General features: G+C 41.7%; 1 protein-coding gene across 12 annotated transcripts in view; it reads left to right on the top strand.

The window, feature by feature from the left end:
• The window catches only part of FAM184A (family with sequence similarity 184 member A), an 88,174-nt gene that overhangs the window by 18,286 nt on the left and 43,452 nt on the right, over nucleotides 1–26,436 (top strand). For 11 of the 12 annotated variants that reach the window (XM_059700199.1, XM_059700200.1, XM_059700194.1 and 8 more), the window contains exons 2-6: nucleotides 10,923–11,777; nucleotides 12,698–12,833; nucleotides 14,668–14,849; nucleotides 17,238–17,435; nucleotides 20,525–20,647. In XM_059700199.1, the coding sequence (XP_059556182.1) occupies nucleotides 10,923–11,777; nucleotides 12,698–12,833; nucleotides 14,668–14,849; nucleotides 17,238–17,435; nucleotides 20,525–20,647 (1,494 nt within the window). The remainder of the gene's footprint in view (nucleotides 1–10,922; nucleotides 11,778–12,697; nucleotides 12,834–14,667; nucleotides 14,850–17,237; nucleotides 17,436–20,524; nucleotides 20,648–26,436) is intronic. The other variant, XM_059700201.1, reaches the window with a different exon arrangement.

Genomic DNA, 26,436 nt, shown 5'->3' with positions numbered 1-26,436 from the left:
AGCAAGAGTTATGTTACATTTTATATTTTGGCTGTTGGGTGAGGAATGGATTGCGACACAGCTCCAGTGGAGCAGGCTTGTCAGTTGGATCTCCACTGCAGTGACCCTGGCCCTGCAGCCAGAGACAGTCAGTGGATGGTGGCTTTGCCCCAGGTGGTCGCAGTGGAGATGGAGAGGTGTGCAGAGGTTCGTGACCTATTTTGGAAGTGTAACTGATAGGACCTAAAAATGGCCTTGTGTCAAGGGTGAAGGAAACAGTAGAGGAAGAACTTTTAGGTGACACATTTGTATATTTTCATTCTTTAACAGCACATTTAGGTGTGAAAGGAGGAAATGAGAAAATTAGAATATAGGTGTCTATATCCAAAATAGATAATTAAAATTATTTCAAGTCTTTGAATTATGCATGAGTTAGGTAGCTGATGTCAGGGATTGGAAGGGAGTACGTGACTTGGAGAATATAAGTGCTAGTCAAAGGCTGAGGTAGTAGAGGCCTCAGGAGATATTCAGAGAGGCCGGATCCCAGCTCAGGACCTGAGTCTCATGCCTAGTTACTGGTAGCTGGGAACCGGGGCCTCCGATGGCCACTGGTTCTGAAGCCTCTGACTTTTCAAGGAGGATGTCTCACCAGATTCTATCATATAAGTTCCATAGAAAAATCTTATCCCGATCCTACCTGACTGACCTTATCATTTCGCTGACATCCACGCTCTTATGAAGTCAATACAAGATAACACATTATAGCCTTCCCATTCCAACTCCACCCATCAGTCCAAGGGCAAGATGTTCTTACCAATAAAGATTCTACAGTCCTGTGGATGCTCTGATGGACCAGGTAACTGTTGTCATGCATTTGCTCTTCTTCATTTCTCTTAATTTCTGTTCCACATTCCTGGCAGAGGCACAGGACCAGGATATGTAAGAGCAGGGCTGGGGTCTGGTATGGCCTCTCCCAAATACTGGAGAAATGGCAGTTATTATGGCTGCCCTTACTTGATTTGTGGCTCAGGGAATTCATACTTTTGTTGCACTGCCTCTTAAAGTCGGAGGCGGGAAAGCCATAGAAGAATGGGCTGCCCGCCTGGGCTTTCTGAAAAGAAGGTACCAGTCGCCTGCTGGGACCTTACACTGGCTTCATCATCCTTCTTCCTGGCTGAGGACACTTCATTCTCCATCTTGTTTCAATGGCATAGGAACTCTGGAATATTCTTATCCTCTTGTTTTGATTATCTGATAGAGAACCTTCTATTTTTTACCAGTAAAGAAGGAGTTAATTGTCCTCTTGATCCAACTGATAACCTGGGGGCTTAACTGCTCTTAACAAACTTGGAAACAGCCTATCAGGCCCTGATTTTACCCCCTGCTTTTCTAGCACTGTGCTGGACAAATCAATTTGCTTAATTACCAGTGGCATTTCTCTCTCTCCGTTCTTGACAAATCACTTCCTATTTCTACATCTTCTGGTTTCTTTGGCCTTGAACTCTCTGCTTTGTATGACACAACTTAGACGTCCCTGCTTCTTCCTGCTCTATGGCATCGGGTCTCTTCTATTCCTTGTGAGCAAGAGGTTCAGGGGTTAATAATTATGTTCTTCCTTAACAATAAAATACTTCACTTATCCACTCTTCCTAATGGCTTCATAGCACTCTTGATTCATAATAGTGGTTGATTTTTCAAGATGCATCTTGAAAAAAGGCAGTTAAACTATAATACACAATTGACTTTAAGATGGATCCTAATTTAAGAGATGTTTAAATGTGAAAAAATATGTCTTAAAATCATTGTCCAGCACCACTGTGACCATACAAACAGAAAAATGTGTATGGATTCTAACCTAAAATTCCTACAGAGACCCACTTCCCATTTAAATTGCAGGGGTAAAATTTGTCAACAGGAACTTTGGCTTCCCCTGGCCTCACCCTCTCTGTTCAGGATTATCTGGCCACACCAGCCACTGAAGCCATTCCTGTCTCGTCCCTACCCCAGGCTACTTTCCTCACAGCTCTCCACAATATCCTTGGTCTGTCAGCCTTCCTGCCTATAGCAGTCTTCATCCAGTCATCTCTACTGACAACTTCTCATGCTCTGCATAGTTTTCTGTACTCTACACTTAGCATATATTATCTAAAATGGTCTATCATTATTTTGTATGTTTTATTTTAAGCAGTCCTATTTAAATAAGTTCTATTAAGTAAGAACATTTATACTTTTCTTTGCCAGAATGCATTTTAAAAAGTACTGAGCACATGGTAAGGCATTCACTATGTTTGTTGATTAATTTTTTGTTGTTAAAGTTTAGTAGCCAAATCCCATTGCATGGACCCTCAATAAGTCTTATAAGAAGAATTATGTTTGCTATTTTAGAAGTCAAATTAAATCTTCTGGGGAAACAGATGTATTCCACATCACCATAGAGGAAAATGTCTACCTCCACTGTTGTTAGACCTTTTAAATATTTTTCAAAAGGACTTTTTCAACAATTATTATAGAAACTCAGAGAGAGCAAACCTATCTTTAAAGAAAATTTTCAAAGCAATTGGGTTTTAAAGCTCTTTTTAAATTAGAGTTTTATAGTGCCCTTGGCTTAAATAAAGTCAAATGAGCATTTTATTGTTGTTGCTAACTGCCTTGTAAATGTTTCATTTGGACATATGTCTGTTGCTGGAATTAATTTGATTACATAATGTGTGATGAACAGCCTTTGTTTTTTTGTTTTTCATTTTTGTTTTTGTTTTCGTTCTAACTTAGAAGAAAAGAAACTGGACCAAGAAATGAAGAAAGATGGAAGTAATTCATTGCCGGTACTAAATGACTCTGTATGGGTAGCATCTGTTCCCCTCCCTCTCGCCTTGAACTTTAGATCTTCAGTGCATCTCTCTAGTAGGCCTAATTTTACGATCATTTAAATAAATATAGGGCTGAGCATTTTGTGAGAATAGGGGTTAAGAGGGTTGACATCTCACATCATATTATAAAAGACTATTGAAGTCCTCTTTAGATATTCAACCTGCCAGTTGCCTTGTTTTTCTCACCACTCTCACAGCCTCTTAAAAATTCCCTCCGTAGTTATGAGCAGTTTAAGCCCAGTTTTAGCTTACAATCTTCACTCAAGAAAAGAAAGGTGGACGATTCCATCATCTCTGAAGGAGAAACAGTTTTAACATGCTCTTATATTGTAAGGATGCTATAGTGTACAGGCTCCAAAAGGTGGACCATTTCATAGAAACATTAGAGTCCCTAAGCAAGCTATTCAGCAATCCTTTGGTGACTAGCTCAACTAGAAGAACTGAGGGTTTAATAATAAAAATAGAATTATGAAAACATATTCTTCTTTTATTTAAAACTAGGGGCCCGGTACACGAAATTCACGCACTGGCGGGGGGGAGATGTCCCTCAGCCCAGCCAGCCCCCTCTCACATACAGGGGATGTCCTAGTGACAGCTTAGGCCCGCTCCCTGCTCCCCTTGGGGATAGGGCTTAAGCCGCAGTCTGGCCTCCCTTGTTGGGAGGTGACCGGGCTGATCAGGGGAAGGCACCAGCCCCATCACCCCGCTGCTGCAGCCACTTCCAGTCACCACAGCCACCAAGGTGTTTTCATCAACACAGACTCCCATCCCTTCACTATGAAAAAATGACAACTTTCTTTAGGCATTTTCAAGATGTGTCTTTCATATAATAATAATTTCTTTATTATTTTTTTTTTTTAGCCTCACCTGAGGATATGTTTCCATTGATTTTTAGAGAATGTGGAAGAGAAAGGGAAAGACAGAGAGAAACATCAAAGTGAGAGGAACACTTTGATTGGTTACCTCCTGCATGAGCCCTGCCCTGGGCCCTGGCCAGGGAGGATCCTGCAGCCTAGGTACATCCCCTTGGTCAGAATTGAACTCAGACCCTGCAGTTGGCAGGCCAAGGCATTATCCACTGAGCCAAACCGGCTAGGGCAGGATATGACATTTCTTAGCCCTCCAGCAGCGGACCTTCGTTTTTTTTCCTCCAGGAGTGTGGTGAAAAACCCTAGATCACCTTTTTGGATTATTACCCAAGTTACTAAGAATATTACCAGTGGCATACAGGGAGCTTAACCAGTGAGCAGTCAGAAAAGGTGTTTCCTCTATAGTTCACACCAATCGCTGGCTTGGCCCCCCCTCGCTCCCCTCGCTCACCCCCCTCCGCCCCAGTCCTGATGCCTCTGACCCAAGCTTTAGGCCTGGGCAGGGGACCCCCATCTCCCCCCATCACCGGCTCCACCCTCACCCAGGCATGACCAGAGGCATCGACCCCCATCAACCTCTGATCACCAGAGGCATCAGGTCTGGGCAGGGGACCCCCATCTCCCTCCGATCACCAGATCGGCCCCTTGCCTAGGCCTGACACCTTGGCCAGAGGCGTGGACCCCCACCACCCTCCAATCACCGGATCAGCCCCTCACCCAGGCCTGACGCCTCCACCAGAGGCGTCAGGCCTGGGCAGGGGACCCCCCCCACCCCCCAATCACTGGCTCCGCCCTTGTCCAGGCCTGACCCCCATCACCCTCCAATCGCCAGATTGGCCCCTTGCCCAGGCCTGATGCCTCCACCAGAGGTGTCAGGCCTGGGCAGGGGACTCCCATCTTCCGCTGATCACCGGCTTCACCCCCCCGCCCAGGCCTGATTCCTCTGGCCCAGGCGTCAGGCCTGGGCAGGGGACCCCCAGACCCCTCCGATTGCGGGCTCCGCCCCCTGCCCAGGCCTTATGCCTCGGTGAGAGGTGTCAGGCCTGGGCAGGGGACTCCCATCTCCCCCTGATCACCGGTTTCTGGGGCTTCTGGGGCCAGCCTGCGGCCCGGGATGGCAGCTCGTGCTGGCGGCTGCGCTGTCCCACCCTGCCTGCAGTATGCAAATTAACCGCCATCTTTGTTAAAGGTTAATTTGCATATCGTGCTGATTAGCCGATGGGAGGTGTAGCGAAGGTACGGTCAATTACCATGTTTGTCTATTATTAGATAGGATGTACCAGGTCTTTAAAAAAAAATGGCATCTGAGTTTGCTCCTTTACTACTTTATAAGTTCCCTTGTGTCTCAGTGTAGTGTATATGTACTCTAAGGGGGGGTGACACACACTCTCTCTCTCTCTCTCTCTCGTTGGCCTACATGTTTATCTGTTTCAGACATTGATCAGAAAGGGAAACTGAATAAGTGTCCAGAATTTTCAAATGCACAAAAAATAAACATTGAGACTGGTAGGAAAAGGACTGCCTAGAAGAGCAGTGCTGAGAGGGTCTGCTTGCGATTGCTGTGGGGTGGAGTCTGCCATGAGTTAGAGGCACACATACTGGGAAGGCTGAGGCTGGCCTCGCCTGGGTTAGTAGCGTCATTTATGCCGAATGGAGAGAAGCTGCTGTTGGCTCCTGTGCTTTGAGATCTCATCTCCCTGCTATGGAGGAGTATGAAGCAATCAAGCAAGAGTTGCCCTCCTTCCCTCTCCACCTCAAATCTCAGTCTTTCTCCTTTCTCTCTTAGGAGGAATTTTTCTTTTCTCTCATCCAACACCAGACTTTCCACCTGTGTGGAAATCAGGCAATCCTGGCCTCAAATTTTCTCCATGACTTTGCTTCAACAGTGAACCCTTCCCAGGATTGAAATTTCAGCTCCTCTTCACTTACTTACTTACGTTAATCCTCATGCTAGGATATTTTTTCTTTTTCTTTTATTTTTTTAAAAATTTTTACAGAGAGTGGATGGGAGGGGAGGAGGGAGGAGAGAAAAACATTGACATCCTGTGCATGGGACGATACTCAACCAACTGAGCCACACTAGCCAGAGCTTGATTCATTTTTTTTTTAGCACTGTTAATCATTTAAAAAGGTTGAATGTTTTCTGATTATAACAGTAACATACATTCATTATAGAAGGTTTAGAAATACTGAATATTCTCAGTTAAAAGTTGATATATTTCTTTACACATCTTTAAAGATGTATCTGTACACATGCACCCTTTTCCCCCTCTATAAGATTCCCTCTATAGCTGAATGATTGTATTTAACATTGTGTATTTGCCTTATATTAGAAGCTCTTTCTTATATTATAAGATATTCTTCAAAATGAGATGTGTTTTTTAATGGTTTCATGACATTACATTGTATGAAGGTAGCATCATTTATTCAATGATTCCCTTATCTTAGCAATGTTAAACCTGTTAAAAGATTTAAAGCTAATATAACACATACTTTTCAGTGAATATACTTTATTACTAATGGGTTAGATTTTAGTGGGAACATATATATGTATTGCCAATGTATCAGTCAGCTTGATCTACATAACAAATCATTATAGACATTCTCACTGTGCCCACGCAGGGCAGAGAAAGAGAGAGGATGCAAGCTCTCTGGTCTCTCTTCTTATAAAGGCACAAGTCCCACCAAGAAGGCCCCCCTCATGACCTTGCCTAAACTGAATTACCTCCCAAAGGCCCCTTTTCCAAATACCATCATATTGGAGATTAGGGTTTGAACATATGAATTTGTGTGTGGGGGTGGGGGGGAGGGGAGGGTTTGGAGGAAGGGACACAATTCAGTCCATAGCAGCCAATCATGAGAACTATTTCAGAAGCTATTTGTTTTTACCTGAGTGACATTTTTTAAACTGGGAGCTAGAATTCTTCTCATTTTATCTGTGGGTAAGATTATCTGGAAATTTCATAGAAAAAGTAAAAATTACTGTTGCTTATTCATCCTGGAATCTGTAGCTAAATTATACATTATTGGAATAAAGTGGAACCCTGAAATTGCTGAAACGATTGTACTATCCCATTCCATGAATGGCCGTAGTTCCAGAAAACTGTAAATGACTCTTAGTGTCTTTTAAAATAGTTTATGAAAAGAAACATTAGAGAGTTTCCTTTTCTTATGTGGAAAATAGTAGCCAATTTTATAGATGATTATGATCCCTTACTGTAAAATTAGTCTCATTCTCTCTATAAGTTAATTATGCAATGAGAAGGAAGCCTTACCATCTTATAGTGCTTTGTATTTTTCAAAAAAGCCTTATGTAACATTATTCTAAAAATTTCAAAGATAGGTTCATCTTTTAACAACGTCACTAGAATAGGATAAATATGATCTTTCTTTAACATTGAGAAACGTGAAGCTTGGAGAAATTATTTCACTTAGGGTCTTAATCCAGTTTGTATCACTTTTACTACTTCAAGTCATATATGCAATGTGTTGAAAGAACATGGAACATTTATATTACCTTGGTCTGAGAAACAGTGATTAATCAGAGAAAGATACTATGGTTACCTTTGTAATTATGTAGAAAAGTGAACAGTTAGAGGATACCACCTTTAATAAAGGTCCACTTGAAAATTTATATATAGCATTCTTTTTTTAAAATATATTTTTATTGATTTCAGAGAGAGGTAGGGAGAGGGAGAGAGAGAGAAAAACATCAATGATGAGAGAGAATCATGGATCGGCTGCCTCCTGCATGTCCCCCACTGGGGATCAAGCCCGCACCCGGACATGTGCCCTGACCAGGAATCAAACCGTGACTCCTGGTTCCTAGGTCGACGCTCATTCACTATAGCATTTTTATTTCAATATAATGTAATTGAATAGTGATGTATTTCAAAAGGTCATTTACAAGAGCACTACTGATTTTTATTGTTTGGCACCCTTTTATTGTTACTTTTTATGTTTTTAGAAATTTAACATTTTTTTCATGGAAGAAATATTAATATATGACCACTATGATATTGTATTTCTTTTATATAATACACTTTTAAATCATATAATTGGTTTTTCCAGTGTGTGAGTTGTAGTGGTCTAGTAAACAGAGTTGATGCAAATTGAGATTTTAAAATTTATTTTTGGCTACCAGTTTTATCTGATACGATGGCTTGTCTATGTATAGATCAGAACAGAAGTCGGTAATAAGGTCTTTGCCACAACTACGCAGTTCTGCTGTTAGAGTGGGAAAGCAGCTGTAGGCAACACAGTAGCCCCCCTTATCCAGTTTCCTTTTCTGAGATTTCAGTTATCTATGGTTAACCAAGTCCGGAAATAATAAATGGAAATAAATAATTCATAAGTTTTAAATTATGCGCCACTGTGAGTAGCCTGATGAAATCTCATGTGGTCCCGTCCCACTCCAAGCTGTCCGGGATGTGCGTCACCCCTTTGTCCAGTTTATCCATGCTGTACATCCGGTACCATAAATTATTTTGAGAGAGAGACCACATTCACATAATGTTTATTAGAGTCTATTATTATAATTGTTCTATATTATTATTGTTGTTAATCTCTTACTATGGCCAATTTATAAATTAAACTTTATCATAGGTAGGTATGTATAGGAAAAAAACATTGTATATATGGGATTCAGGACTATCTGCAGTTTCAGGTACCCACTGGGGGTCTTGGAATGTATTTTCTGTGGATAAGAGGGCGCCGCTGTACATAAACGAATGGGCATAGCTGTGCTCTGATACAGCGTCATGTCAGAGCAGCAGCAGCAGCCATGGTCTGCCTGCAAGCTGTAGTTCGCTGACCCCTGCATTAGAATCTAAAGTGAAACAGAGCTCCTCACCATAATGGTTCCCTCTTATTTGTCAGATGTGTTGGTTCCTTTTCTTAAATTATTCTTTCTAACTTAATGCTATAATTCCTACTTCCGTCCTTTTTAATTTCACCTTTTATTACTTTTATTCACATTTGTGTGTACTACTGTGCTTTTTATACCATCAGCTACATTTCCAGGCTCTGTAACATCCTTACACAACTTTCCAGCCTGTTTTCAAGACTCCCCCTCTTCCCCCCCAATATAAAATTATTCTAACATTTATTGAGTTTCAGGGATGAGTGTTATTAAGGGAATGGAAGTGCTGAATGTAAAGATTGACTAGACTCCCATGGGTTTGGATGGTCTTGGGTGGTCTGGCAAGACTTATTAAAGGATGCAGGACTTGAGCTGACTCTTGAGAGACTGGGGTGAAATTAAATATTAGAAAAAAAAGAAAAGTATTTCAATAAATTACTGACAAGGGACAGCTCATATATTGCTTCCCTCCCACATTTTATCGCCAATTAGATGGAATTCCACCATGGACTGATCCTTTCCAAGATCATTACGTTGAGCAAAGTGCTGACGGTGTCACGTGTTTTCTCTGGAGATTCCATCTCTTTGGATGATCACTTTCCCCTCCATGTGCTTACTGAATATATAGGCGATGCACACAGACCAGGGCCCAGACCAGCTCTGCTCTGGGCGTTCTGTCACACGGATTTCTCTCCGTCCAGCCAGCCAGCCTGTGTTTTCATAGTGTCCCTGTCTTTTCTGGCCATCAACATGGTAGGCAGGTCTGACCCTGGAGAGGGAATAGGAAGCCGTGCAACGTTCCAGGATTTATAAATGTGCAAGGGAAAGGAGTCCTCCACGGGGACCTGTGTTAGCTCACCAGGGACATAACTTGGGATTTGGAATTACGGTAATTAAAGAAAGATAAAGGCTATAAATAAGCATTTATTTCCCTTCTGTGCATCTATCTTCCTGTGGACCTCGGAGAAGAAAGAGAGTTGGGGGTCCTGTCATTCCTCAGTGTCTTTACCTTTGGCCTGAGTAGATCTCACAGAATAGTTACAGCAGGCCAAGCGAGGGCACAGACAGGGGGCTGGGTCTGCAGCAAAGCCCTGTGTGAAGAGGCCTGCAGTGCGCCCTCCTTCTGCAGGTGCAGCTGGGGGCCCAGCAGGTGACAGCCCAGAATCAGCAGTGGGATCAGAGCTGCCAGGATAATGTGAAGAGCCAGGTAGTCTGTCTAATTGCCCCGGGTTACATAAGCACGTTCTCTACCAAAACCGCAAGGCTTTTGCATTTTAATTGCAGTGTCTGCTGTTTGGTGCTGGGACTCATTTCCAAAGCCAGAGTCAGAGCACATTAAAATGAGCAGAGCCCCAGGACACTGCCTTTTCGCTTCTGGGTTATTGGATTGTGTGTTCACTCCTTTTTTCTCCAGAAGACAGTGGGCACATCGCCAAGCCTTAAATAACAGTCATGCAGTGTGTGCTGTTGGACCACAGTGGTGTGATGGAGGGCGTCAGGGAACGAAGAGGAAGGGAAGTGTTACTATAAAGGGGACAGATTGTCATTTGGAATGAAGGTTGGGATACCTCAAAGGAATCATTAAGACTCAGGACTGAAATGGAAACAAAGGCCTGTACCCAGAACTCTTGGCTGTAGGAAACCGCCTGGCTTGGGGGCAGAGGGAAAATGAGGCGATGAGTCAAACCACAGCACTTGATATGTGAGCAGAAAAGCACTAATTAGAATTTCTAAGGAGATCCCTGGGGAGAGAAGAGGATCTGGCTTTAAAAACCTTTGGGAATTAGAAAAGGAAATTTTTAAATTTCAAGTGTATTGGATACTAAACAGGCGAAAGAGTCCTTTGGGAAGGTTTAGGGCCCAGAGCCTCCACTCATGCAAAGCCTCCCTCTAGGCCACCAGTGGAGGGAGGGCAGAGACTTTCCATGGGGTTTTCTCCTGACCCTACCACCGCCCCCAGGAAGCGAGGCTGGGCCATAGGAAAACTCCCTTCTCCTAGATCAGGTGGCCTCCTTTGTCTCTTTCCTCCTCACTGTTTGATTTGTAGTAAAACATTCTTAATTTTGAGTGTTTTAAAGTCCTAATTAAAAAGTCTTCAGATGCATATTTTAGGATTGTTCTAAGGAAACAATTTGCTAAGTAAATCAATCTATGAGTTCAAAAACAATGCATGACGTTTCAGTACGTAATATTTATCAGTCAGTATGAAGTACATAGAAAATTATCAATCAGAATGAAAGAATTAACTTCAGGTTAGAAAAAGAAACAAAAGTGAGATAAGCAAAAAAAAAAAAATAAAGTGTATGTTCACTGACATTTTCTCCTTTCTTCTTTCAAACCACGCAGGTAATATATGCTCTGAACACTAAAAATGATGAGCATGAATCTGCGATTCAAGCCCTCAAAGATGCTCACGAAGAAGAAATCCAACAAATTCTTGCTGAAACTAGGGAAAAAATACTACAGTATAAAAGCAGGGTGACAGAGGAGTCAGACCTTAAGAGAAAGATCCAGGTCTTAGAAGCATCCTTAGAGGATCACATGAAAATGAAGCAGCAGGCGTTGGCCGAATTCGAAGCTTACAAGCACAGAGTCGAGGACATGCAGCTTTGTGCAGAAGCCCAGCACGTCCAACGCATAGTAACCATGTCCAGGGAGCTTGAAGAGATTAGAAGGAAGTTTGAAGAAAGATTACGGAGTTTTGGGCAACTCCAAGTACAGTTTGAAAAAGACAAAAGGTTGGCATTGGAAGATTTGCGGACTGCTCACCGACAGGAGATCCAGGAGCTGCTGAAGTCACAGCAGGATCACAGTGCCTCGGTGCATAAGGAGCAGGAGAAGGCGGGGGACCCGCAGGAAGTGGAGGAGGAGACCCTAAACAAAACCCTGGAAGAGCTAAAACTGGAACAGAAGAGGCTAATTGAGGATTATGAAGGCAAGTTGAATAAAGCTCAGTCCTTTTATGAACATGAGCTTGATACCTTGAAAAGATCACAGCTTTTCACAGCAGAGAGCCTGCAGGCTAGCAAAGAAAAGGAAGCCGAGCTTAGAAAAGAATTTCAGGCACAAGAAGCAGTTTTACGAAAAACCATAGGGAAATTAAGGACAGAGTTACAGATGGTACAGGATGAAGCTGGAAGTCTCCGTGACAAATGCCAAAAGCTTCAGAAGGCCCTTGTTACAGCGGAGAACAGTGTTCAGGTGAGTGGAGAATGTTATTTCCAACACAAGGATTTTCCCTCCGGTTTCCTTTTTCTTTTCTATGAGAATACTTCAACTTTTTTTTTCCATTTTGCTTTTTTCTGTTCCTTTTTGGGAAAAATCAATAAAGGGGTCATTTTTGCTACTCTGTAGTTATTACTATTTCCTACTAGAGCTACAGGGCCCAAAAGGCCTGAAAGATATTAAAGGTCGAAACAATAATTTCAAATCTTGCTCAGTGTTTTCTACAAAAGGGTTTTATTTAAATAACATGTTAGTATTTTCCATAAGTGCTTTGGGGCTGTTAAAATATTGGGCTCTGAGTTTACTTGTGTTCTCTTTTCCCTTCATTAAAAATGTTTATAAGTGTCACCCACCAAAACAGATTTAAAACTTGGTACTGCTGCCGAAACCGGTTTGGCTCAGTGGATAGAGCGTCGGCCTGCGGACTGAAGGGTCCCGGGTTCGATTCCGGTCAAGGGCATGTACCTGGGTTGCGGGCACTTCCCCAGTGAGGGATGTGCAGGAGGCAGCTGATCGACGTTTCTCTCTCATCGATGTTTCTAACTCTCTATCTCTCTCCCTTCCTCTCTGTAAAAAATTAATAAAATATATTTAAAAAAAAAAAAAAAAAACTTGGTACTGCTAAGTGTGACTTTTGAATAAGAAGTTGTTGATGCTGCCTGGCCGGTGTGGCTCAGTGGTTGAGTCTCAACCAGGAACCAAGAGGTCAGGGCACATGCCTGTTGATGATTCTCTCTCATCACTGATGCTTATACCTCTCTCTCCCTCTCCCTTCCTCTCTCTGAAATCAATAAAAACATATTTTTTTTAAAAAAGAAGTTGTTGATGCTTATAATTTAATTATTTAGCTTAGCATCATTCTGGCATATTAGTAATGGCTACTTGATCTTTCTTAGGGTCTTCAGAAACAGCTTGACGATGCCAAGCAGGGAGAGATGGCTTTGTTAAGCAAGCACAAGGAAGTGGAAAGTGAGCTGGCAGCAGCCAGAGAGCGTTTGCAACAGCAAGCTTCCGACCTTGTCCTCAAAGCCAGTATGTCTGACCCTCGTCCTTGGTGTATTCCTCAGCAAAAACTAACACTTAAATGTTGATTCAAGACAAAATTCGTCTAATGTTTTGAAATTATTTAGAGTCTATGTTAAAGGACTCTCATATTTTATTCATTAGTCACAAATAAGCAAATGACAACTTAGTTTTAGAAATGGATATTTTTATAGGAAAATTAAGAGTTAGCAATTGTTAAAGCACCCGTAAGCCAGACACTAAAATGAAAATGCAGTTCAAGCCCTGGCCGGTGTGGCTCAGTTGGTTGAGTGTGTCCCGTGCCTCAAAGAATCACTAGTTAAATTCCTGGTCAGGAGGCAACCTGTTGATGTTTCTCTCTCTTTCTCTCCCCCACCCCCTTTCTCTCCCCCCCTCTCTTTAAAACCAATTATAAAACGTTTTTTTAAAAATGCACTCTTAAGAGGGTTTGTCTATTAAAAACACGTATTGTAAAGTATCTAAATTAGTGGAACGATATATAACTTACAACACCATCATTTTTACTTATTAATAAGGATCGTTTTATGTACTGAAGCTGAGTTGCCCCTTCTGACGTGGCTGTGGTGTTAATTTCCTAGTCCTTATCAGAGGAGGAGGTGACCCATGTCAGTTCTGAAGTTATATTTTGCCCGAGTGTTTAGTGGGCCAGGTGAAACCATTTGAACTAGTTCTTTGCAGATGTTGCCTGACTTAATGGTTCGTCAGTGAATCCCAGATTACCCTTTCCCAAAGTAACCATTTTTTAACCTAGCATGTATAGAAATCATCAGCAGGGCATGTACAACCTCAGATGCTGGGCCCTGGCCCCAGAGTCTCTGATGCAGTAGGGCTGGGGGGTGGGGGGGGGTGAGTTCCAGGTGCTGCTGGTGCAGGGTGCCTTGAGATCTGCCTCAACACATGCTTTCCCATACTTTTTTTTTTAATCTCACTCATTTTTTAAAATTTCTTATTAAAGTTATTGGGGTAGCATTCGTTAATAACATTATATAAGTTTCAAGTGTTTAGTTCTATAATACGTCATCTGTGTACTGCATTGTGTGTTCACAACCCAAAGTCTGCCTCTGCCACCATATATTTGACCCCCTTTAACCTCTTAATTCTTCTCTCACCCCTCCCCCTCTGGCAACCACCATCCTGTTGTCTGTGTGTACATTTAATACCTTTCTAACAAGCTACGTGCAAATTGTGCTCAAACAGTCACACTCACTTTTCATCTCTCTCCCCATCCCCCCCCCCCTTTTTCTTTACTGTTGTCATTTCACTTTTTCATAACATTGCTGTCTTTATCTGTCTTCTGCTCTGCCTTAGTTCTTTATCTGGTGTCTTGTCTAAAACAAATTCCGTTTCAATCAAACTGCTGTCTGCTGTCCTTACTCCCTGCATACAGATTTCTTCTTCTTCATGCTAGAATTTGGAAAAAGAAGACATTAGAAAAAACAGATTACTCATTCTGGTGCCATAACCTTGGCGCATCCGCCTTTACTTTGTTTCACTCCCAACACTTCTATTCCCATCCCCGAGGAATTGCTTCTGCTTCACTTTGTATAGCTTGAAATCTTAAAAAAGTAAGTGGTATAGTCCTGGGCGCAGGGAGCAATATCAGTTCACTTCTTTCTAATTTTTAACATTTTCTACTTGGGTATGAAGTATTCCCGTGGCAAATATTTCAATTTTATTTAGTGAAGAAATAAAAAAACTATGTGTACATGCAGACCATTGACTGCACTTAGGTATCAAACACAATTGTGTCAATAGATATAGACTGTTTTATACCACAGTGCAACAGATTTTACATTGGAGCGTTTTTCTTTTGGGGGAGTAGGTCATATTGGAATGCTTCAAGCAACTCAAATGAACCAGGAGGTTACAATTAAAGATCTAGAATCAGAAAAATCAAGGGCCAGTGAGAGATTATCTCAGCTTGAAGAAGAAAGATCTTTTTTGCAAAGCAAAACTTTGAGTCTGGATGAAGAGCAGAAGCAGCAGATTCTGGAACTGGAGAAGGTAAAATGAATGGAGGACCCCCTTCCCCAGGGAAGGAGAGGAAGAAAAGTTCAGTTTTCCTCTTTTCAGTCTATTTCTTCACCCTAGTAATTTTGTTCCAGGAAAGAAGGTATAAATCTATACTATCCCGTTTGTGTATTTATTCAAAATATTGTCAGTAACAATTTATAATGTAAAAACGAAGACATGTAAACTGATTTCAAACTGAATAGACTCTTATTTGATTGAAATGTACATATGTGGTTAATTGTATTTGGTTTGCGAGGGATGAAATGTATTACCACATATATACCTAGGAAATGTCTATAAAACCAAAAAGGATGCCAAACATCGAGCTCTGAACATTCATATATCAACATATTGAATTTCTAGACTAAACAAGTAAGACATCTCATTTTAGAGTAGTTCTGAATATGTATCCCAGTTTTTCAGGTACCTACAATACCAAGTGGGAGTCCTGGGCAATCTTTTTCCTTCCCTCAACAACCACGCATATTGGAAAATGTCTGTCCTTGTCCCCAGCTCACCTCCATTCACTCCTTGCCCGTGTGCAGTCTGGTTTCTCTTCCTACCACCACACAGAATCTGCATTGGCCGCAACCTCCAGGCATCCTGGCTGCTGGGCTTGGCAGTTCGTGTCTTCCCGCGGTACTCCCTCCTCTCTGATGTACATCGCCTCTCTTTGGGTGTTTCACGCCCTCTCTGTGTGCTTCCTGTCTCCTGGCCTTGCAGGCTTGTTTGTGAGTTTCCCTTCTCTGTTTGTTCCCTTACCAGTGATGTTCTCTAGCATTTTCATCTCCTTCTACACCCTCATCAATTTCAGTAACATCGGCGACAGCTCCTAACTCCGTTGGTCTAAGTCAGATCTTTTCCCTGAACTCGAATCCTGTGTATCTAACTCCCACTATATCTCAGGAACGTATCAAGTCACCATGCCTAGAACTTTGTCCCCTCAAAAGGACAAGTAGCACTACAGTCTTTCTAATTTGGTAAATCAGAACCCTGGGAGTCGTTTTGATTAGTGTTTCCTTAACCCCCTTATCTGTTACCCAGGCCCATCGGTTCTACTCCCTCAATGTATTTTTATCCCATCCTCTCCTCTTCATACCCATTCAATGATGCTAGATTTAGGCACCTGTCATTTCTTGTCTGGATTACGGTTACAACCTCCCACCCACACTCCCTGCCTTGAGTCAGCTCACTAGCCTTCTGTCAAGATGATTGGTTTTGAAAATATATCATTTAATTAAATTTCAATGACTTCTCATTCCTGTCAGAATAATATTCAGAGTTCTTAGCAGAAAATACCCTTTATCATTTGACTCCTGCCTACTTCTGAGCCTCATTCCTGATCACTCTTAGCCTTATATCTCATGTTTTGTACACACCTAAACATTGCCACCTGCTTAACTACCTTCATCTTTCAAAATGCTATAAATGGTTATAAATGCAAGCTTTTGACATCAGATCTATGTTTGAAATGTTCTCATCTCTAGTTTCCTAATGGGCTTGTAAGAATGTAAAGGAGAGAACATGTAATCATCATCAGCTCAAATGTTCCCTCTTCTGAAAAGCTTGCCCTGATCTCTCTCTCTCCCCCTCTTTTACACACACACACACACACACACACACACACACACACACACTTCCCCACCTACCAGGTTAGGCTCCTTTCTTGTATAATCTTACAGCATGCGACGCACACTTCTGTCATAGAACTTATGCAGTTATATCACCACTATCTTTTGATTTTTTGTCATTAGACTGTGAATGTGTAAAGGCGTATAATTGGCACGCAATAAAATTATATTGAGTAAATGTCATTTGAATGGGTAATGTACATTTTATGTACAACTTTGACATATAGGACGCCTTTCTCTCTTCAGTGTGCAGATGTGCTAATTCATATTTGGTTCTAACCCAGGGGTGGGCAAACTTTTTGACTCGAGGGCCACAATGGGTTCTTAAACTGGACCGGAGGGCCGGAACAAAAGCATGGATGGAGTGTTTGTGTGCACTAATACATGTTAACACTGCTGCTGGTGAAGGAGCGGAGGGGAGAGCAAGAGAACCCTCCGCTTTTCCGGCTCCGCGGGCCGGATAGAACAGCCGAACGGGCCGGATCCGGCCCGCGGGCCGTAGTTTGCCCACGGCTGTTCTAACCTACTAATAGTATATTTTATCACTTGCTTTAAAGTTATTTTGCCTGTGCCACCCTGTCATTTTCTCAGAACACCAGTGGTGTGTGTATTATTCTCACGTTCCATAGTCTGAATCTCACGGCACTCAATTCATTAAGTTCACCTATTTACTGAGCACTCAGAATACTAATAGCAGTGATGAAAAAAGCAGATGCCAATTATTGATGTTTATTTGTTTTAATTTTAGAAAGTAAATGAAGCAAATAAAACTCAGCAAGAATATTATGAGCTGGAGCTAAAAAACCTGCAAAATAGATTGGAAGGGGAGGTGGCTCAATTAAATGAGGCCCATTCCAAGACTTTGGAAGAATTGGCTTGGAAGCACCATATGGCAATTGAGGCTGTCCACAGTAATGCAAGCAGGGATAAGAAAAAACTGCAAATGGTGAGTAAACATGCAGTTTAGGATGGCATTTAAATCCGTGGTGTTCCTGTCATGACCCCATGTGACCTACGCTGTGGAGTAATGAGTTGCTTCATTTTGATGGCCGCTGTCTTGTAATCACTCTGTAAATCTTGGTTCAAAGAATAACGTACATAAGAGCTCTTGATGTGGGATGCAGCTTATTAAGCCGATACGGGGCATTTCTATTTTGTATAAGCCATAATAGAAATACTCCTTGGATCTCGAGCTTTCTCTTCATGAGACAGCAACTTAGGTGTGCTCCTCAGGGAGCCTCAGCCAGATGAAGCGCTCCCTTTCTGTCGTCTTCTTCCCTGGGAAAATGATCTGTTTTGCTTCCCCACAATGCAGTACTCAGCTTGCCAATAGGAATGCATCGACAGACAGTGTTGCATAGTAGAAAAAGCAAGGTGTCTGACACATCTGGGCCTTGCACTGAACCCTGTGCTTCCTAACTGCCTGAACTTGGGCCCGAAATACTATGCTTCAGGCTCCTCATCTGACAGAGATAAGACCCATCGTATAATGTTCCTGTGAGGGTGAAGTGAGATAAAGTGTTAAGAACCCAGCCCGGCTGGCGTGGCACAGTGGTTGAGCATCGACCTATGAACCAGGAGGTAACAGTTCGATTCCTGGTCAGGGCACATGCCTGGGTTGTGGGCTCCATCCCCAGTGTGGGGCATGTAGGAGGCAGCCAATCAATGATTCTCTCTCATCATTGATGTTTCTGTCTCTCTCTCCCTCTCCTTTCCTCTCTGAAATCAATAAAATATATTAAAAAAAGAAAAAAATAAGTAAAAGAACCCAGACATGTCCTGGCATATAGTGATAAGTAAATGTTGAGTATTAATGTTTCTCGCTGTGTGTCAGACATTGCAGTGATGGCTTGCGTTTAATCCCCTTGTCACTTAATCCTTATAGCACTGCTGTACCCATTTTACAGCAGAGGTGATGGGGGCACAGAGAGGTTAAACACTTCCTCAAGCTCATGCAACTAGGAAGAAGGACCTGTCAGGCCTTGAACTCAGGTCTCAGATATCAAACCCTGTGGCATTTAACACCACAGCATTTGGGCATGTATTAATGATGGTGCTTGTATGCTTTATCTGATAGCACTTTAGCGCTTACTAAGAGCTTTCTTCTATATTTCTTATTCCTTATTACTTTATCATAAGGACGGCTACTAAGGGACTAACGGGTAGGAGCAGATATAGCATGAATACCCTGGACAAAGGGATGAGTAATGGGGAATAGGACTCAGTAGGAAATCATGAGATTTCATCACACTGTTCAAAAGAGTGCACAATTTAAAACTGAATTGTTCTGGAATTTTCTGTTTCATCTTGGACTGTGGTTGAATACAGGTAACAAACCACAGAAAGCAAAATCGAAGATAAGGGAGGATTACTGTATGTTTTCCTTTGTAACTCTAATTTCCCCACCCATTTGAAAGTAAATAAGCAGAGAATCCATGCAGAAAAGAGTTAACTCAGGCCTGACACTGCTGTCCTTACAGTCCTTACAAAGGCATGTCTGACTGGCCCTGGCGCGTATCTGGGAACTTGAATTTTTGGAGGGTTCCTACCACTCCCTGATAAGCCTGGCTCCCTGTGCCTAAACTGTTCATGCAAACAATATGGTTTGTGCTGAACATCTGCGTTCCTTCTCAGAGGCTGGGAATTTGGTACATGCTAGTCAGGGTGTGCCTGCCTGCCTGAGCACTAGTCTCTGTGACCTTTCCTGGGGTGATATTCCGCATGTGTGCTCACAGCTTGCTGGAGAGTCCTGGGTGAGAGGGCTTTGGAAGCTCGGCCTGGTTTCCTGCGCTTTGGCCCATGTGCCTTTTCCCTTTGATGATTCCGTCCCCTATACTTTTGCTGTCTTCCTAGCTGTGAGTGTGACTTCATGCTGAGTCCTGTGAGTCACCTCAGCAAATTATCCAACCAGGAGTTTGTCTTGGGGACTCTCGACACAGAACCCCATTTTCTCCTCTTCTCACCTTACTTCTATAAAGTTTTAAACTGCTTTCGTACCTACGGGGTTTTTTGCACATGCTTTTTCTTCTGCCCTAATGTAATATTTCCCTCTTGCTCCACTACCTTTCCTGACTGGTGCACTCCTTCAGAATGTACTCAGAAATTGCTTTCTCTATGCAGATGTCCTCACTAAGCCAGAGCTAGTTCCCCATCCATAGACTCCAGTACTTCCCATTGCATCAGATTTTAATCACATATTCTTTAATTGCCTGATACCATGACCTTATTAAAGGCAGGTACCATGTCTCATTGCATTTGTATCCCAGGTACTAAATACATGCCTGGAAAATAGTAGGTGTTCTTCACTAAGTACCAGTTTTACTGGTATTGTTCTTTAGACGTCTTGACTCTGTACTTGTTAATTTTTCACTATGTCCCAGTCTAGCACTGAGTTCCAGAGTGTTATTGGATTTTGTGACAATGTAAAATAAGAGTTCTGTATTCAAGAGACAGAATTTTTCTGTATCTCATCAAATTATCATTTTATATGACATACTTGTGTGTGTGTGTGTGTGTGTGTGTGTTTACTACATCTTGATCTAGACCAAATATTCTTATCATTTAAGAAATTATTTAACTCTAGCCAGTTTGGCCTAGTGGATAGAGCATCAACCTGCAGACTGAAGGGTCCCAGGTTCAATTCCAGTCAAGGGCATGTACCTCGGTTGCAGGCTCCTCTCTGGCCCAGGCCCTGGTTGGGGCACATGCTGGAGGCAACCAATCGATGTGTTTCTCTCACACCGTATTTCTGTCTTTCCCTCTCTCTTCCACTCTCTAAAAATCATTGGAAAAATATCATTGGCTAAGGATTAAAACAAAATTATTTAACTACCATCATAAGTTATTCAGAATGATATAATTTAAGCCCCTAGGATTAATTTGATTCACTATTAATTTTGGTATTAATTTTGGGTAAGAGCTAATTTGGAGAATAAATTTTCAAAATATAAACTGAATAGTCTTTTTTTCTTGGAAACCTTTGAACTATACAATATTTGAAAAAATTTTAATTTTTTAAACTTTCTTTTTCTTAAGGAATTGGAGGAACAATATGAAAAGGAGAAACTAAACCTAGAAGAGGATAAAAGTCAGCTTCAACAGGAGCTCGAAAACCTGAAGAAAGAACTGGAAGACAAGCTGAAAACAGCCAATCAAGAGGCAAGAATTCTATAGACCTGTCACCTGTGTTAGGTTTTCATGACAAAACCTTTGTTTGATAACATTGTATAAAGTAGGTGAGCTTCGGCGAAAGTAACATCTAATCAAAAAATGATGCTGAATTATTCATAATACACTGGTTACATCTCACCAGGTAAAAATTGACTATCAAAAACATGAGCCACAGGTGCTTTGGGAGGAAAAGCAAAACAAAGGAAAGAAAACAAAGGAGGTTTCCCTACTCTTTTGCAAAACATTGACTTACTATTCTCTACTCTGACTCCATTTAAAAAAGACTTCCCAGCCCTAGCTGGTTTGGCTCAGTGGATAGGGTTTCGGCTTGCGGACTGAAGGGTTTGATTCTGGTCAAGGGCATGTACCTCGGTTGCAGGCTCCTCCCTGACTGGGGCCCTGGTCAGGGCACTTGCAGGAGGCAACCAGTTGATTTGTTTCTCTCACATCGATCTTTCTCTCTGTCTTTCCCTCTCTCTTCCACTCTCTCTAAAAGGTCAATGGGAAAATATCCTCTGGTTGAAGATTAAAAAATTTTTTTAAATAAATAAATAAGACTCCAAGTTCTAGATAGTGACATCTAAATTAATTTTAAAATTCCATACAAAACTAGAAAAGCCTAAGAATAGAATAGGATAAAAGTCTTAAAACCAAAAAGCTGTGAATAGAATAAATGCAAACAAAATGTAGGTTCATAATATTGTGTATTTCATCCCTTTTTTTCTTTTGCCTTGGTTCAGCTGTGCCCTGGAACAGCCTTGCTACTGTCCTCTTTCCCTCCGTTCCAGTTGATCCTCCCTGTGGACTGTGGACTGATATTTCTACAGGTTCTTGTCTTGGCCGTTCTTGTCTGGTCAGCTGTCCCTGCCTCCCCGGAGTCTTCTGTACCCGTGGTCTTTAAGTCCGGCCTTCTCGTCGCTCTGCTTCCACTCACAGAAACGGCGCCAGAATGCACAAGTGCCCATGGGAAGGCTAATGCCTTGCCCTCGGGATTCTTTAATTATAGTTAAACGCTTATCCAGAGGAGAAATCATTTGGGAATGACAGAGAATTAAGATTCTTGTTGGTATGATGAACTCAGCCTCTCTCTGGTGTCCTAGAATCCACCGCTGGCTCCAAATCTGCACACCTCTCCTGGCAGGACACAGTCTTCGTAGTTATGGTGTCCCACTCGCATTAGAAGGCCGTGTAGTGACCGTCTGTGTTTCTCATGCAGGCCCCCCGGAGCTCTGCTCTCAGTTCTAAATGGCTTCAGTGTTCTTCAAGCCTACGTACTCTGATCTCACTAAGAAGAGTTCTAATAAACATGTAATTGATTTTCCTTTTTATTGCATTTGCAGATATATTTTAGCACCTTACTAATGTTTTTGTGCCATGTTGGACTGGCTCCTCAAGAATCTGCCTGGATCATTTCTCCATATGCACTTACTTTTCTTCAGCCTGGGACATCTATTTTTTTATGTTATTACTAGAAGCCCAGTGCACGAATTCGTGCACAGGTGGGGTGCCTCAGCCTGGACAGCGATTGGGGCGATTGGGGCCGCAGGAGGTTGGCCACCCTAATCGGAGTCATAGGGCTGGCCAGCTGGGTGAGGGGAGGGGCCGAGGGAGGTTGGCTGTGGGAGCGCACTGACCACCAGGGGGCAGCTTCTGCATTGAGCGCCTGCCCTCTAGTGGTCAGTGCGTGTCATAGTGATCCGTTGATTGGTCACTTAGACTTTTATATATAGAGATTATTGTTATTATTTTTGGTCCTTTGTTCCTGACTAGGCTCTCCAGAGATAATAAACTTTAAGCATTATTATTTTGTTTCCTGCCCTTAAAGTAAGGGATATCAACATTCCACAGTTAATTATGATGCTTCTCTAAAGTTTTGTTTTATAAATTATCTTTATCAGATTTAGGAACTCTCTTGTAATTCTAGCTTCTTAGTTAAAAAAACTCACAAACTGATGTTGATTTTTCTGTATATATTGGCTCATACTTTTTACTAGTAATTTATTAATGTGGTACCTTATATTAATAAATTTTCTAATATTATAGCAATGATGGATTTATAGAATACGTCCTAATTAGTCATGAAATATATATATAACAAATATATATATATTTATATAATAATAGATTTAGTTTGCTAATACTGATTTTAGGACTTTTGAGCCTAGGTTTGAGTAAGATTGTACTTTTTCGTTTTCACACCATTCTTTTCTGGTTTTGGAATCAAGGTTTTACTAGCCTCATAAAGCGAAGTAGGAATTACTACTCCCTTTCTGTTCTCTGGAAGAGTTGTGTGCCAGCCAAGACTGCAGTCCATTGTCAGGCTCAGAGTTTCTTCCAAGCTTACTGGCTGTGGTCAGAGTTCATGTCCTGTGGCTGTCTGACTGAGGTCCCCATTTTCTTTGTAGCTGTTGGCCCAAAACTGCTCTCATCCCCTGGACACCCTCCTCAAGCCCTTGTCACATGGCCGCCTCCTCTCATAACCTAGCAATTTACCTTCACAAGGCGAGCAGGAAAACCTCCATGGCTTTGAGTTTCTCTCACTTAAGGGCTCATCTGGTTAGGTTATCCCCAAGCAGAATAGTCTCCCTTTTTTATTTTTTTAAAATATATTTTATTGATTTTTTACAGAGAGGAAGGGAGAGGGATAGAGAGTCAGAAACATCGATGAGAGAGATACATCGATCAGCTGCCTCCTGCACATCACCCAGTGGGGATGTGCCCGCAATCCAGGTACATGCCCTTGACCGGAATCGAACCTGGGACCTTTCAGTCCGCAGGCCGACGTTCTATCCACTGAGCCAAACGGGTTTCGGCTAGTCTCCCTTTTAATTACCTTTAAGTCAATACTCAGTGGTCTTAATTACATCCAAAACAACCCTTTTTCTGAATAAAGTAACATAATCATGAGAGTGATATCCCATCATATTCATAGGTTCCAGGGAAAGTAGGTTCAGAGGGGGGCGGTCATAGAATTCTGCCTACAATAACAAGCAAATAATTCATTTCTCTGCCTCGTGTAGTGGGTGTGCCAGCATTCAGGTAACAGGAGACATACAGAATATTTATTTCCATGATGTAGAAAATAGGGATTGAGTCTCTAACTCTATTCTGGATCTGTGATGTACATCATTGTGTCAGTGATTGGTAGGTGCAAAAATATCTGAGTATTGCCTTTTATGAACTTAAGCAATTTTACAAAAACAAAACTAAACAGAGTATTTTTTAAATTCCAGATTTTCTGTGGTATTTAATATATATATATGTATTTTAATATGTTTATGATGTGTATTCACAAGTGATATGTGTACTTAATTTTCAAAACTTTATTCCATATAATATTTTTATTTATTAACTTTGTCTACATATTAGTCATTTAAAATATTCACATAGTGTCCCATTGTATATCTTTACCATAGTTGCTTAAACATTTTCTTTGTTGAGCATTTAATGTTTAAAATTTTAAAATTATAAATAGTGTTAAGTTTAAGCAGTTTTCCCCTTGGGTTTAAGGGAGAGGGTTATCATGCAAAGGTCCTCGCTAGAGTAGCAGGATGGGGTTGTCCAAAGGCCAGTTTTTTTTGTTTGTTTGTTTGTTTTTTAATCCCCACCCAAGGATATTTTTCCATTGATTTTTTTTTTTTATTGATTACCTCCTGCACACTCCAGACCAGGGCCTGGGCGGGGGAGGAGTCTGCAATTGAAGTACTTGCCCTTTACTAGAATCGATCCTGGAACCCTTCAGTCCGCAGGCGGACGCTCTATCCACTGAGCCAAACAGGTCAGGGCTAAAGGCCAGTTCTTTGTCCTGACAAGTGACCACCATGGCCTGGAACTCTAAGAAGCCAGGGGTATTAGAGAAGCCTTTCTGAACCCTGGTTATCAGGGTTTTATATCTACTGCTAAGTGGATAAATTATCAGGTCTATAAATACTTTTGTTTTTTAATTTTTTTTTCTTTTTGTCTAGTTCTAGCCCTAAATTAAGTTACTGAACCAAAGAGTAGGCATAATTTTATAGCTCTCATTACTTATGACTACTAGATTGTTCTCCAGAAAAATTGGAACTAGAGTTCAGTAACATCAGTAACATTTCATGTTCTTATGATTTAGGAAACATTTATTGACTGCATGATGTCTCCTAGGTGGTAGGGAGACTTTGACAAAATGTCAGAGAACTCATAATTTTAAGTGGCTGTTATGATTCAGTGATAAACACAATGCATTTTTAGAGTCCAGAGTAGGATCTCTGACTAAAAGGGTTCCGAAGAGCCCTGGAGAATGTCATATTGGAGAATTTAAACATGATATATGGGAGGTGATCTTCAGAAAGGAGGGTATAAATTTGCCAGCTCTAGGAATGATGAAAGACACTATGGGTGTGCGGGCTAGCACAAGTACGGTCATTTTGGTATACAGGTTATAATGTCTTGGTGCGTCAGAAAGTTCAGTATCAGCGCACCAGGCCTCGCAGCATCAGCACTCTTGACAGTTTTGAGCCAGATAGTTCTTTCGGATGTTTAGTAGAATCCCTGGCCTCGGCACACTAGATACCAGGAGCATGCACTATCCTTTCCCGTCTAATTGTAAGAGCCAAAAATGTCTCCAGACACTGCCTTTGAAGGCGAAATTGATCCTGGTTAAGGACTCCTACATGTGTCTATAGCAGGGGTGGGCAAACTTTTTTTTTTCCTTTTTTATTTTATTTTATTTTATTTTTATTTATTATTTTTTTTTATTGCTTAAAGTATTACAAAGGGTATTATATATGTGTCCTCCCCCCCCCCCCCCCGCTAGCAGGGGTGGGCAAACTTATTTTTTTTTTCATGTTTGTCTATTATTATTATATATATATTTTTTATTGCTTAAAGTATTACAAAGGGTATTACATATGTGTCCATTTTTTCCCCCCGCCCTAGACAGTCCCCTATCCCCCCCTATCCCCCGGTGTCTTATGTCCATTGGTACAAGTCCTTTGGTTGATCTCTTACCCCCCTACCTCCTGCACCCTCACCCTCCCCGGCCTTCCCGCTGCAGTTTGACAATGTTTGAGGCAGCTCTGCCTCTGTATCTATTATTGTTCAAAAGTTTAGAATGGTCTCTATTGTCCATGAATGAGTGAGATCATGTGGTATTTTTCCTTCATTGACTGGCTTATTTCACTTAGCATAATGCTCTCCAGTTCCATCCATGCCATTGCAAATGGTAAGAGTTCCTTCCTTTTTAGAGCAGCATAGTATTCCATCGTGTAGATGTACCACAGTTTTCTAATCCATTCATCTACTGATGGGCACTTAGGCTGTTTCCAGATCTTAGCTATGGTGAATTGTGCTGCTATGAACATAGGGGTGCATATATCCTTTCTGATTGGTGTTTCTGGTTTCTTGGGATATATTCCTAGAAGTGGGATCACAGGGTCAAATGGGAGTTCCATTTTCAGTTTTTTGAGGAAACTCCATACTGTCTTCCATAGTGGCTGCACCAGTCTGCATTCCCACCAGCAGTGCACAAGTGTTCCTTTTTCTCCACATCCTCTCCAGCACTTGTCGTTTGTTGATTTGTTGATGATAGCCAGTCTGACAGGTGTGAGATGGTACCTCATTGTTGTTTTGATTTGCATCTCTCGGATGATTAGTGACTTTGAGCATGTTTTCATATGTCTCTTGGCTTTCTGAATGTCCTCTTTTGAAAGGTGTCTATTTAGGTCCTTTGCCCATTTTTTGATTGGATTGTTTATCTTCCTTTTGTTAAGTTGTATGAGTTCCCTATAAATTTTGGAGAT

Source organism: Myotis daubentonii, chromosome 6 (genome assembly GCF_963259705.1).
Source record: "Myotis daubentonii chromosome 6, mMyoDau2.1, whole genome shotgun sequence".
NCBI classification, from domain to species: Eukaryota; Metazoa; Chordata; class Mammalia; order Chiroptera; family Vespertilionidae; genus Myotis; species Myotis daubentonii.
The sequence above is the reverse complement of the archived record's forward strand: the minus strand, read 5'-3'. Positions and strand labels throughout refer to the sequence as shown.